This window comes from Anomalospiza imberbis, chromosome Z (assembly GCF_031753505.1).
Source record: "Anomalospiza imberbis isolate Cuckoo-Finch-1a 21T00152 chromosome Z, ASM3175350v1, whole genome shotgun sequence".
NCBI classification, from domain to species: domain Eukaryota; kingdom Metazoa; phylum Chordata; class Aves; order Passeriformes; family Viduidae; genus Anomalospiza; species Anomalospiza imberbis.
Window position 1 is genome coordinate 28,878,911 of NC_089721.1, and position 14,611 is coordinate 28,893,521.

Genomic DNA, 14,611 nt, shown 5'->3' on the forward strand with positions numbered 1-14,611 from the left:
ACTTATTCTAATAGCCAAGATATATAAAATACAAGCTACAAAACAAGAAGTAATACCATCTGAACATATTTCCTAAGAGTAAGAAATTAGGTATGAAGTTGCCCATACTACTACACATACACTACTGTAATTATGTAGTCATTTCAGACCTTTATCAATAAACTAGAGGAGGAATCATACACATAAAGAACTCAAAAACTATGTAAGGCCAAGCAAAAAAACTTGGTTTAGAGGAACATAATATTAGGAATAGAACAAAGAGGCAGGCATATGTCAAACACTGTTGAGTAAAAGCAAAGAAACTTACTTTGAAAATGATAAGCATAATGGGAAACTGAAGTGACTTCAACATCTAAACCTTTATGCACACTTAACAAAAATCACAATGGAACAACATACCAATTTCAGTAACTGAAATAAACTGCTATTTAAATGGCATATCTTTAATGACTGTATCATTAAAGATAATATACACAGCTAAGGAGCATGTACTGCGGGTACCAAAAAAGTAATAGAAAGATCTGGTTAGGAATCCTTTTAACTTTTGCAATTTGGTTTTCAAGCATTTTTAGTAACCACTTGGAGTATTTACAATGCTGATATTGAAGTGCTGGAGCGTGTCCAAACAATGGCAACGGAGCTGCTGAAGGTCTGGAGTACAAGTCCTAGGAGGAGTGGCTGAGGGAGCTGGGATTGTTCACTCTGGAGAAAAGGAGGCTCAGAGGCCACCTTATCACTCTCTACAACTTGCATGAAAGGATAATGTGGCAAAGTGGAAGCTGGTCTCCAAGCATCAGGACCAAAGGAAACAGCCTCAGATGGCATCAGAGGACATTTAAAGTGGCTGTGAGGAAAAATTTCTTCAATAAAGGGGAAGTCTGGCATTAGAATAGACTGCCCAGGGAAGTGGTAGAATCACCATTACTGGAAGTGTTCAAAAAATTTGTGGATGCAGCATTTGAGGATTTATTTTTGTGGTGATTTACTTATGGTAGTGCCAGGTTTGTGGGTTTGTGGGTTTGATACTTTATCTTAAGAAATCTTTTCCAAGTCTAACAATCCTGTACTTCTAGGATTCTAAAGGAAATCAACTGGGCCTTCAACCACACTATTTTTTAGGCTAAACTGTTTTGGATCATGCTCTTGTCGGAAGGGGAAGGGGAAGGATTTCATTCTTCCCAGAAGGCACTACATATCACTTACAGCTTTAAGAAACCTCCAACACTACCCCAAACAAGCACTGCTTTTCCTACATGTCCTGCAGGAAGGCATGATGGCTCCAAGACCCAACACACATAAAAAACATAATTGTGTGATACTGCAGTGCAAACCACCAAGATGCACACCCAGTCTTCAACAGTCTCTGCAGCACAACCAAAAGCCCTAAACCCATTTTTACACCACTTGGCCTGAGGGCCAAGGATCCCTCCCCTTTCTAGGAAGCATGCATTGAGCATTTAGTAGCAGAAGTGTGACTAGATTCAGAAGAACCATTTGTATCACTCTGAATTGAATCACATGAGGGAATTTCTCCCTATACCAAAGTGGCTTCATGCATACCAGGTCAACCAAAATATTCTACCACAAACTACTGCTAAACTGAACAGAAGCTTCAGTGCTGCTGCAGAGAGCTAATACAGTAATAATATAACACAGTAGAGGCCTTTTTCTCATACTATTTATGATACAAAGTGACAGAATAAAAAAGTCCAATTACAATGTAAACCAGCTTTACAGTATGTCCTAATGCAACACTAAGAAATGGTAAAGGACACAGATCATTTATTGAAAAAGGACACTATAGTGAAGCATTGTCATGGAAACACTATATATGGCTCACATTTTTCATCAGAGAGTTTTCAAACCATTTTTTTTTCCCTTAGTGACACAACTTGGAATAGGTTCCATTGTAAGTTTACCTGTTGCAAAACAATGGGAATCCACTTTTCCTTGCCCTCTTCAGCTACTTCCAAAGTATATTTACTTCTATTTGAAATCATAAAAAATGGAGTGAAGGTTACAATTCTAGTAATATTGAAACTGCTATTGTTTATGGTGACACCAACCTGTGAACAGAAAGACATTATTTTAAGTACACTATTTAAACTCCATTTGTATCTCCTGAAAATAATTAATTTGAAAGATAAATTTAACTCACTTGATATTCCTTTTTATGACTCTTGCATTTCACAGAACCATGACTTCCAACAGTGTCCAGTGAAAACTGATCAGACAGTTCACTGTCAGTTACCCGAAGCTGCACCTGTGAAGAAGCACCCTGAATTAATTTTCACTTTACAAGTCACTGACAACATTTAAAATTATATATATCAAGTATGCATAAATATAAATGGAAATACTTGTGTTTCTATTAAAAAATCAAGATATAACAACTGCCAGTATCATCTAATAAATGTATTTTCTACTTATAACCCATGTGGAATAAGCTTAGTTATAACCCATATGGAATAAGCACTTGACGTATAAGACATTCCAGAGGAAGCAATCAGATAAGGATTCTTTAAAAAAATCATAATTAAAATTTCAAAGAAAAATCAATGCACTCTTGTAATCTCTTTCATATCATTCATCCTTCAGTAACATTCATCATTAAAAAACTCAGGAAACTCAAAAGGTGAACTTAACCTTAGCGTTCTATATACCCAGAACCAATCTACCAACCACCATTACAAGTATTAATTTTTCAAGTAGCACTCATTGTTCCAGTACCACAACTTTACATTTCCTACAAAATTTCCATGTCTTATTTGGAATAAGAACGTTTATTGATACAGTTTAAATGTAAAATGAATTTGTTTTATTTAGAAAACAATTTTTCAGTGAACTTCTTTCAAAGTGAGGATCTCTTCCTTAACAACACCTCTGATAATGTAAATTTCCTATCTCAAGCCTATTTGACTACACACTTATTTAGAACACTGTTTTTAGATAGAGATATTATAGGTTTCATGCCTTTTAGAGAGCACAGGATAGAGTAAAAACATTTTAAAGTGCAAAAAGGCTTTCATGCAACAACATAAGGGAGTACAGAGCTGTCAGGTTTGCAAAATACAATACCTTGTTATTTTGAAGGAAGTTTTTAGGCTGGAAAGAAAAAAGGAGGGGCTTTTTGTAATCTGGAGGATGCTTGCGGTGAATACCATCTGCTTTGTATTGTAACATTCGACCGGTTTTATTCACCATCCAGTAGGGACTGTGAATTTCTATTATCATCTGCCCAGTTGTGTAGGTCACGTGAACAGCAATATCCAGCTCAGTCTTATCCAGCTCTGTGACACAGTGAAATGTTGTGAAGCTGATATCAGGCAGATTGCTTTTTATATGATACTCGCTTCTCCAGTCTTGATCAAGATAGTTAAGCAACTGCAAATCTAGTTTTGTTTGGTCCAAGACTGCATTGTGAATCTGGGCAGAACATCCTTCTTGTAGAGTGTCGTATTTGTTCCCATTTCCCTTAAAAAGACAAGCAGACACCAAACAGAATACATCTACATGAATCACACAAAAAATTCATATCAACTTTTATCTTTTAGCTAGCTCTAAAAATTAAAATACAAGCTATTTAGGTACAATTTTAAAATACCCTTTGTGCTATTTAAATATGCTACTTTCCTAAACATCTACTTTAAAACAATATTTTGCAAAGAGAATCTTAATGCATGGTCATCAATATTCAACATCAAAAAGCCCATTTGTCAGTCAATTCAAACACACAAGTATTCTTACATGAAAAATTTCCTCAACACAGTGTTTTCTTCAGTAAATTTAAATTTGTAAAAGATATACAGAGCCTGTTACTTCCATACATTTGGTATAAGCCACAGTCTCCAGTCCTAGTAATTGTTAATTGTGATGAAGTTTTACTATTAGATTCTACTATATGAGTTCAAATACTAAATGTTAAGACCATGTGAAAAAAATCTGTCTCCCAGATGTATTTCTATTATCCTAAGTGACATCAATAAGGAGTCGGACACAATTATACCAGAAGTGCTAAGGAATCAATGTCAACACTGCATGCTTTAGGTATTTTACTCAAGACTGTCTCTCATCTGGCACTGGAAAGAATGCCTATTAATAGTCACAGTACACCTAATGGTTTAATTTCATCTGGAAAAAATGTGAAGTCTAGTAGTAGGCTGCAATTCAAGCCAAAACCTGGCAAAAAGGCAGGCCTGTGAGAATTGGTTAAAAGCATGCTACTGTTGAAAGTCAGTGACTGCATATAAAATGCTAACATAGGGTGATCCACCTAAGGCAGTCTTCACAGAAAAAGCTGCACTATTTAATTATGCTGAAGTTGCACTTGAGCAACTGAGCGACTCTTGTAGGGCCCAACTTGTACAGTGTTAAGTTTTATTTCACATATATATCTAAAGTATGGGCTAATAACACCACATTTCACATTCTGTGATATTTCAGTTCTGGCAATACACACTTTATATAAGACTTGCCCTTATAAGATCTGTGAACTTACTTACAAATACTCCATCAGAACCCCTTTGTTCTAATCTCCATTTCAACCAGCTTTCACATTATAAGTGGAAAACATCACTAAAATTCAAGCATTATACAATTACCTCTACAGAGTAAGTTATTTGGTAAGGAAGAAGATTGCGGAGAAGAACAGAAGGCCATAAATGGACAACATATGGAAAATCCCATTCATCTTCTGCACCTAAAGAAGCTGTCAGTGCATCTTTTACAGGAACAATATTGATGATAAGTGAGTGGTTACTTGACCTCACAGATTGGCATTTCCTTTGTAATAAACTGTCAACATTTTTCATAATTTCATCAAAAGTAATTCCTTCACACATATCATATTCTCCACCCACTCCATTTTCATTGGCTAGTGGTTGCAAACTCAGTATGGATCTGTAAATGAAAACATTTTTAGACACTTAACATGCAACTGAATATTTCAATTATAAAAAAGTACTATGCAACAGGGACATTCTAATATTATTTGTATTTAGGAACTTTTTTAGCAGTAGTTCATTAGCTGCCTTTACCTTGATTAAAGAGGAAATCAAATTATGTACTAGATCCCAAAATTTCATGCTATTTTAACAGCTGGGGTTTTGTATTCCATACCTCCACATGCTTCCCTTACAAAGGAAGGTTTACTGAAGATTCTTATGAAAAGGCTACTACATTTCCTTATAAGTGCTGCTCTGTTCCTTTTCCAAGCTAAAGGTGTGGATCAATAACTTACTCCTAAAACGTATGTGCACAATGTGCCCTTCTCTCCAGTCACATAAAGCACCAAGTTAGTTCATGGAATATTTACACCCATAGCTTTTATAAGGTAATGGCTTTAATTTAATAAAGTTGCTCCTGAATGAAGATTTTTTTCTTAACACATTTCCTGACTGCCTAGTGGAACTCATCTCTGCAATGAATCAGAACACCAATAAATCTTATACAGATGGTCAGAAATATCAATGAATTGATGAATCTACAGTACAACGTTACTCAAGTAATGAAGGAGATACAAAGCTTTAACTGTAAAAAATGAGCAGAGTGCTTGTGAGAAAACAGAAGGGAAAAGTCTCTGCAACCATAAAAAATCCATCAAAGCAAACCTACCAACCTACAATTTGGTTCAGCTAAAATTTACATTCAAACTCATTGCAGTTTTATTAACAGCTTGACTGTGATAATAGCATAGCCATGCTATATGCCAAGTTTCTCTAAGGTTGATGAGTCTTTTTTTACATCTTTGATAGAGTTTAAGTATATAGCTTTTAATCTTTTACTTCAGAATGAAAAAATCAAAAGCAGCCTTTTCAGAAAAAACAAAAAAGCTGCACTAATTCACCAAACATCACCCATGAGGAAGTGTACCATGTGAATAACCATCACTGTGTAATTCACACAGTGAAAAAGTACCTGAGCTCAGATTTAAATTTTAGCAAATTTACCTTGTTCATAAAAATGGATTTCAAAATACTTCCAATTCAACAATGAAATAGCACTCTGTTTAACTCAGACTACATGCCCTGAGAAGATCCTACCTAACAATGACAGCACAATGTTATTTCAGTATTAGGTAGCAAGGGTAAACAATTTTTAGCATAATTGTATGGATACAATAATCAAAAATGTATAAACATATTCTACAATAAAAAGATAATAAAGTACCTGTAAGAGGAAAAGGGGATGTTGAATTCATTTGCTGGTGAAGCAGTCCCTAAACACCTTCCTTCTTCAAAAACATTTAACGGGATTGAAAAGTGATTCCTTATCTATGTAAAATAAAAATCCAGCAACACACATTAGGAAAAACGGTAAAGACAAAGTATTTTGAGCTTAGTAAAGCAAGAATGAGAAGTCTTGTTTTTCATCTTACCCATATACCATTCAAGGTCAGTATTTCAGAAGAACTGAATCTAAAACAGCAAATCTTTTTAAATTATCTGGTTGTGCAGTTTAATGCTGTATTTTGTTTATGAAATAAATATTTTAACTGCAAACTGCTTTTCAAGGAGAAACACAAGACTCTGAAGAACCAAAGCTAAGTAAATCTCAACTATATGATAACTTTCCAAACAGTGGTCTCCTAAAAATGTAATAGATACAAGGTTCAAAAATCCATATAGTGGAAGTGTAAGGAAAGTCAGAAGTTTCAGGTTAAATCATTAATGTCCATTCCGGAGCATGTAGTTATCTTTCTTTTATTTATTTCATTATTAATTTAATGACATTAATTAGCTCCTAGAAAAAAATAATTTAGAAAATAATAAAATAGTAAATGTTGTTATTAATCAAGTCATAAAGCACTCTGAGCGAAAAAGAGCAACTGAAATGTAACAATAACGCTATCTCCATAGAACTGTAATATCTAATTCATTACTGTAGCTATAAACCATATATTGTCTATTAAAAATACAATGCAATCAAAAGCCATATATACTCAGAGGTCTCACTTTTCAACTGACACTACTAAATTTGAAAATAACATATCAATGGTACAAGATGAAGAAAATGAAATAACCTGACTGAAGGATAACTTGTGGAACAAAGGTAAAATTAAAATAAGTTTGATCACTTCATACAAAGCAAACAGTTCAAGACAAAAAATACAGCCAGTATTAGTTAACATTACTAATGAATTATCCTGATCTGAAGTCTGATTGACTTCTACCTGCATCCAACCCATCTGTCACTTTGAAAATGCTTTTTATTCTTGAAAAATCAAACACAAAGCAAAGTTATATGGACCATTCAGGTAAGTTTTAAAGTATGTTTTTTCAATGTTTATTTAAAGACTACAGGATCATTTTCATTCATTTAATTTTTTAATGTATGGATATATAATGACCTGAATAGGGGAACGTATAGTTATCATCTTGCTTCCTTCAACAGTATCAATTTGACTGACGATGGACCTTTCAACACCTGATTCCTTGTGTCTCACTTTGTAAATACATCGACCCACTTTAGTCAACGGAATCTTTTCCACAGCAGAATGATTATGAGGACCTAGAATTTACAAGATGAGACATGAAGCACTCAAAAGGAGCATAAAGAAAGAGTTGAAAGACAAAAATGTGCATTCAATAGAATTTTCTGTGTCATTCAATCTAATAATAAAAAAACCACCCGCTGGGTGAAAAACTACAATCAGCACTCTTAATACGCAGCTCTTGCAGTGTTACTAAGGAGACAGCAAAGATTCTTTTCTTGCCACAAGGAAAAGAGTAAATGAGTCCATCACTCAAATATTTAAGTGGGTTTTGCTACTGCAAATAAAATTGTCTCACAGAAAATGTTTACAAGATGTAACAGCTTATTAACAAGGTATATATGGTATTATATTAACAAGGTATATACAGTATTATATTGTAAAAACAATTCATCATATGGTCAAGTTTGAACAACTGCCATTTGCTACAATAAATCAATTTAAATTTTAAACGAATACACCATTAAAAATAGCTAAATTTAAATTTTAGCTAAAGCTATGGTTGCTTAAAATTATTTAAAACAATCTTTTTTAAAAAACACCCCTCTTAAGAGTAACTTCTGTAAACACACATATATACAGAACTCAATTTTAAAACAAAAATTATTTTGAGCAGCTGAATCCTGCAACAATATATAAATGCAAACAAAAATCTGACTCAGTAAATATTATTACATAAATAATTCATCACAGTAGAAAACCTGTGCTGCAAAAATTAAGAAGTATGATATATGTAACTTTAAGCTGTAAATACTAAAGCAGGATTTCAAATACTGCCATGTTTCTAGAATTCAAAGAGATGCTCCTTTCATGCTATGTTCTCCTCCAACATTTATTGACCTGTACATGATGCTGTATTGAGGATGATAATTATTTACAAAAACAGAAGATGCATGAACTTCGGAACTTACAGATCTGAATGTAAAATTTCTTGCTACTTAGTGTTGTCATTGCTGTGAACTGGTCACTCTCATTTCTACTTCTGACAAAATCCATATTTAAACTCTCTTTGTCTTCTAAATGAAATATTTTTGCTCCAAATTCAACATTAAGGACACTAAAGGAATCACTAGGCGAGACTGTGATGGGATCGCCTAAAGAATTTATTATTACAAATGGTGCTCGGTCTTTTTTGAAGATGTCTGAAGTTTGACTTGCTGCTTCAGCAAATGCCTAGAAAGCAAAGAATCAATACAAAACATAAACATAGTAAGACTTCACCAAGATGATCTCTGCAAGTATTCATCTAGCATCTCTAACACCACATAGTTAAAAAATCTTTCTTACCGTGCCCAAGTTACTCAACATTTGCAGTCCTAACTTGGACAGTGTAATGTTGAGCTGGTCTTTTGAGGAAACATTTATTACTGTTTTATATTCTGGAACTTTGTAGTTCTCTTCTTCCTCATCATCTGATTCAAACAGCGCTTTTTTAGCCTTCTTCATCTGAAAGGAGATGTTTAAAGAATTCTTGTCTGACCACTCATACTGTAGAAGAACGTTTCACCTCAAGATTCTCTGTGTCTCCCTTTCCCATTTCTATGTCCTGACACAGTTTTCCTTTTTTGTTGTTTACATTTTTATTCTCAAATAAAAACCAAAGGGGAGAGAGTAAGAGACAAATTATATATTCAGGAAGTCAATGAAATTCCAGTAACTAAATTTATGATTATTTCAAAGTAAAGAAAATACATACTAAATACTACCATATCCAGTAAATACTGTGTGATAACATTCATCTTAATCTCTTGAGTAACACTGTGTAAAATGTTACACATAATTGACTTCCTAGTGTTGAAACAATCTCCAAATTTAGTCTTTATGTTTCCAAATCAAATACCTATTTTGTTTTCATTTCGTTGAAAGAAAAAAAAAACTGATGGAATAGGTTTCTCTAGCCTTCAACATTTCTGGAAATTATACATTTCCAAATATTTTATTTCATATTGGGGTGAGAAGACATGAGGTTTGACTCACTATCTTCTACCTCTCTCCTGTATTATGTCTTGTACCTTTCCGGAAAATTGTCGGGGGTATTTCTAATAGCAGTTTCTTAACTGCAGTATCTCAGTCTTTATCCTTCTGAAGCTATCTTTGTAGAAAGTTTTTGATAATGATAGTTCTAGGAAAAAGGTGGGTCTTCAGTTCTGAGCATCCCCTCAGGTTAAAAATACTTGAACAGTTTTGAAGAAAGTCAGGAAACAATCAAATGAAGCAGTTAAGATGGAAGGAGGAAAAATAAAAGGTACCATCCATCCTTTGATGACACCTTATGTAGTTTGAGACCAGAATCTAGACTATTTCCATGAAAGATGAAAATTAAATGGTAAGAGCACTACTCCCACAGTACTCTTTGTGCTACTCAACAGCTATTAGTTTTTCCAATACAATTTTGCTACACACACTACTGTGGAACAAGAGCAGTGGCTTGTCTTTCCAAAGTCACTGAATGCATCATTAGCATATGGCCTAATAGGACAAACTGATACCAAGCTGTTATGATTACCTTATGCAACTATAGTAAAATTTTGCCACTTGAAAGACAATATTTAACAGATCTGTGTGTCTGGATCTATCCTTGTTTAAGAAGTGGTTTAATTTACTATCTGGGAAAAAACTCTCAGTAACCAACAATAACGAACAAAATTGTTAGATTAGTCTCAAAAATGAAAGGTGGAGAGCATTTGGTTTTTTTTAAGGTATCATAATGCGATACTGGAGCTCAGCTTTGTGAGCTATACCTTGATTTCAAGAGTCCATGGCTTGAATAAGTCAGTCTTCTCAACTTCTAGTGGTTCAAGCAAAGGTTCCCACACGCCAAACATCTCATTAAAATAATGTACCTATCAAAATCCAGAAATCAGTTAGGAATTTACATAAAACTTAAATAAAAAGTTCTGATTTACAAGTATATTAATTATTTTGGTAATCTAAAAGATTCATAATCAGATCGCACTTTCAGCTGCTACCAGAAGATGAAACAAATGCATTAGAGAAATAAATGAGTTAGCTAAGTCTCTACTGCAAAGTTCTGATTCCAAATAAGTGGTAAAAATTGTGCCACTTAAAATACAATTTTGGCTTAAATGGTAGCTGCACTACCATTCAAAAGCACTACAAATAAAGAAGACTCTACCTACAACAATCACTGAATTTTGCCACTAATTTCCAAATATGAGTCAGTTTGGATGTTTTATGAACAAAACTGCATTTTATAGAAACAATACACTATATATTCTACTGTAATAATAACTGAAGATTATTAGAGACTTTTAGCCAGCTGCCATTCCAGTATTTAACACTGATGCAATAGGTCTTTAGGAACTTGCAAAGAGTGTGAGGCTGCATAACACCAATTACTGTGCCATTAATTAACATTACATCTAGTGCAGTAGATTTTCATTTCATTTTGGCTATCTTAAGCCTTCATTCCCATCATGTTCCCACAACACATATTTGCAGGAGTTTAGTCACCAAATATATAGGTTATTTTTCTTTTATTGTCTAAATAACATATATGTAAGACTTAGTCAGTAAGGTTTAGCATCCTAGGAAAACTTCTGTTTCTTAATGTAAGATTCCTCACCTCTAGCTCAAGACAAGAATGTAGGTTGATTAGAGTACTCCAGTTCTTGACTTCTCCAACAAATGAGGACTTGGCTAAAAGCATTGGCACTGTTCTGTGCCCAACCCCAGCTTCAAGTGTTATAAAAACAGATTCTATATTAATTTTCAATGACTCTCCTGTGGGAACCAGTTCAGTGTTTGGATTTTTATCTTCATTTGCATTAGTCTCTTCAAGAAACCACATTTTCAGATTTTTTATATCTTTCTTATTCCACAAGTCAGGAGGAATTTGACTAATCTCTTCTTTCGTTGTTTCTGTAGTTTGATAAAGGGCTGATGTAATAGTAATTACTGTGTTTATGATTATTGGTGAAACCTACAAATAAGAAATTGGAATAACTGGAGATGAGAATCTAGTACAGAAACTATAGATAGTTTCAGACGCAAAAATATAACAAATATGTTACAATAACAAAACACTTCCATTTTCTACAGGACTCTCATTAGAACACACTTCCCTTCCACAAGCCATAGTTCAATCTTTTCAGATTTGCTATCCTTGCCTTATTTCCAGACAGAAGCTTTCTAAACTACATAATTCAATGATTTATCTGAACACTTCAAAACTTATCTCTGCACACCAGGCATTTTATAAAACACAGATTCAAAACTGAAGCATAGTGACAAGAGTTGTTTATTTTCAATTTTATTCATTTTGACATGCTCAATAGGTACATGACCTAATGAAGAACAGGAACAATTCCCCATTTCAGTCATGCCTGAAGCAACTTCATAGCCTGTTAAGTGGGAAGTAGAAAACCAAAAACACAGTACAAGTCTACTTACTTCTATTGTTAGAGATTTAACGGTTAGATCAGCTGTCTGTGGATTAGCAGCTGATTGTTTCATTTCAAAGAAGAAGTCACAAGGCTGCAATACCTATACAATAAAGTAAAAACACATGTCATATAGAGAGAAAAATATTTTCAGAAACCATGCACATAAAAAAGGGAGTCTTTTATGTTAATAAAAGGGTTTTTTTTCTTTTTACTGAAATAAAACTTACCAAAAATTGGTTCTTCAAAATTAAGAGAAATCTGAACACTAGTAACAAGTTGAAAGAAAAAACAAGTATCCAGAAGCATCACCTCAATGATTCTCAATCATTAAACACTGAAATGTCAAGTGCAGTAAAATGCATTACACTTCAGTAACTCCATTTTTATGGTAAAGTCTGCCAATACCTTCAATGCACTGAACCATCATGCCTCTGACTTTTAGGGAGAACCAGTTTATCAGTTGTAACACAGCAACTGACACAGCTACAGTTTTCATGAATAACAATATAGCTGTGTGAATCCAAATCACTCAGTTCCAACTTTGTTTTGCAATCAGTCCCTGAATGTTTTCACTTGCCAAAATTTACCAAATCAGAGGTATGCTATAAACAAAACCAGTGCAATGTTATTAATAGAGGACTCAGATGTAATTAGACTATACTAACACTGTACAGACAGGAAAATATGCTCTCAAATCCCCATGTGAGATGGTCAGTCTTTCAAAAACTATAATTTCAAACCATATTAATGCAGCAATCTTTTCTGACATCCCTATCTGAATCAGATACTGGAGGCACAGATATACCCTGAATCAGTTTGACCACACTTTTCCCAAATAAGTCTGATCTAAAAGAATTTTTTGTCCATAATATTATTTTTTACCCTATTGCTCTAATTACTTTTTTTTCTTACTCTGTATTACATTTGGGAACCAAAAATAACAGATTTCTCTTTAGACCAACACACATATGAGAAATACACAAAGAACCCCTCATCATTCATGCTATTTTAAATCTGGAGGTTAGTTTCCCTACTTGACATCTGGACATAACACTTAGGGATATGGTTTAGAGGTGACTATGGTAGGGCTGGGTTGACAATTCGACTAAATGATCTTGAAGGTCTCTTTCAGTTTTGATGATTTTGTCATCAAATGGATGAATTCATCCAACCCAATTACTTTCTGTCTTAGGTTACAATATAAGATGTATCCAGAAGAAGTTCTCTATTACTATCTTCATAAATTGTTAAAATCAGGTGGGGCAGTGTTTCTTATCTCCTCCATGACTCATATGACTCATCCCTGATAACTCCCTCGGGAGTATGGGGAGGGGATGGCAGATCTCTTCTGCTAATGGGCCATCAAGCCTCACTGCATGACTGGTAAAATTACATCATTCCATTGCGAGATGCTCTGCCCAGGGGGAGGAGCCAAGCATTCCTACCTAGATATAATCTGAGGACTGAACACTCAAATGGCCACTGGATTCCCAGAAGACAAGAGCTCCATAGCCACCACTGGACCTTCAGAGGAAGATCAAACCCTTCTACGGGATCACTGCTTCAACAGAACCACATCTGACACTTCAATAGGACTGCAGCCGCCACTTAATCAGACTGCTACCAACACCCTGACTAACAGGTGTCAGGTTGTTTTCTGACTCAGTGTTTCTGTATTACTGCATTTATTTTAATTTTCCTATTAAACTGTATATCTGACTTGGGATTTCCGACTTGTTTGCTTTCAAACTAGTACACTTTCCCAGAGTAAAATCAGTTTACATAAAAACCTGGGTTCAAAGGTTTGCTTACACAAGTTTTCAAAAGGACCAGTTATGCTTTCTACCTGAAGGTATTATGTGGGTCTTTGTGGTGGTTTTTTTTGACTCTTCTCAAGAACTTTCTGAATCTTGCAAGGTACTGCTTTAAGCACTGAAACTAGTGTCCTCTGAAGTTTTTTTCTCTATCTATAGTACAAGCATCCTGTCAGATTCAGGTCTTTTTCCCTGTTTCTACAGTCTGAGAGAAGAGATTCCATCAGAAGATATTCCTGTACGAGAGAAAACTTGGTGTCCAATAGCTTTCTACAAAGAAAGTAACGTTTATGCCACATTTGCCAGCCACAAAACCAGAAGTCAAACAACTTTGCATTGGGGCTATCAATGCTAGTGCATCACTTTCTAAATGACTAGGTAAACATTTTAGTGGAATTAAAGACTGTGTAAACCCAAGGAGTAAACTGAGGTGCTATGATTCTACCTGAAACTGAGATGAAAGTGAAGCCCCAGTCCCTTCTGCTTACAGCTTTCCTACATCACTCCATAAGTAAGCAGGCATTAACAGAGAGCTGAAAAGTTTTGCTCTTCAAAATTCATCTGTGGTCTGAGGACATGGGTAACTGTTGTATATACAGTCACTTTGAACTTTTTCTCTGATGCAACAATATCATTACAGAGTTAACTGAGGAACAGTCTGCCCTAGAGGCAGAAAAGCTGTAAGAAGCTCCAGGAATCAATGCAATTTTCACCTGGTCAGTAACTAACAAGTCTGATTCTGTTGCCAAATATAAATAGGCAGCTTTACGATAACAGCTATATAGACCTTAACATAAAGGAATTTATGAACAGCATACAGTAAGTAAACAATTTCTCAATAAACACTTCCCTTTTTTTGTGACACTGTTCTTCCCTTACATAGCCATTTAATACAAAGT

At 34.5% G+C, this 14,611-nt stretch overlaps 1 protein-coding gene across 6 annotated transcripts in view; it reads right to left on the bottom strand.

The window, feature by feature from the left end:
* VPS13A (vacuolar protein sorting 13 homolog A) overlaps window positions 1–14,611 on the bottom strand; it is a 109,412-nt gene that overhangs the window by 34,127 nt on the left and 60,674 nt on the right. For all 6 annotated transcript variants that reach the window (XM_068175866.1, XM_068175865.1, XM_068175864.1 and 3 more), the window contains exons 40-50: window positions 11,906–11,998; window positions 11,079–11,435; window positions 10,234–10,335; window positions 8,780–8,938; window positions 8,404–8,665; window positions 7,349–7,509; window positions 6,169–6,272; window positions 4,602–4,899; window positions 3,079–3,474; window positions 2,159–2,263; window positions 1,920–2,066 (exon numbers count right to left, since the gene is read on the bottom strand). In XM_068175866.1, coding sequence (XP_068031967.1) covers window positions 1,920–2,066; window positions 2,159–2,263; window positions 3,079–3,474; window positions 4,602–4,899; window positions 6,169–6,272; window positions 7,349–7,509; window positions 8,404–8,665; window positions 8,780–8,938; window positions 10,234–10,335; window positions 11,079–11,435; window positions 11,906–11,998 — 2,184 coding nt within the window. The remainder of the gene's footprint in view (window positions 1–1,919; window positions 2,067–2,158; window positions 2,264–3,078; window positions 3,475–4,601; window positions 4,900–6,168; window positions 6,273–7,348; window positions 7,510–8,403; window positions 8,666–8,779; window positions 8,939–10,233; window positions 10,336–11,078; window positions 11,436–11,905; window positions 11,999–14,611) is intronic.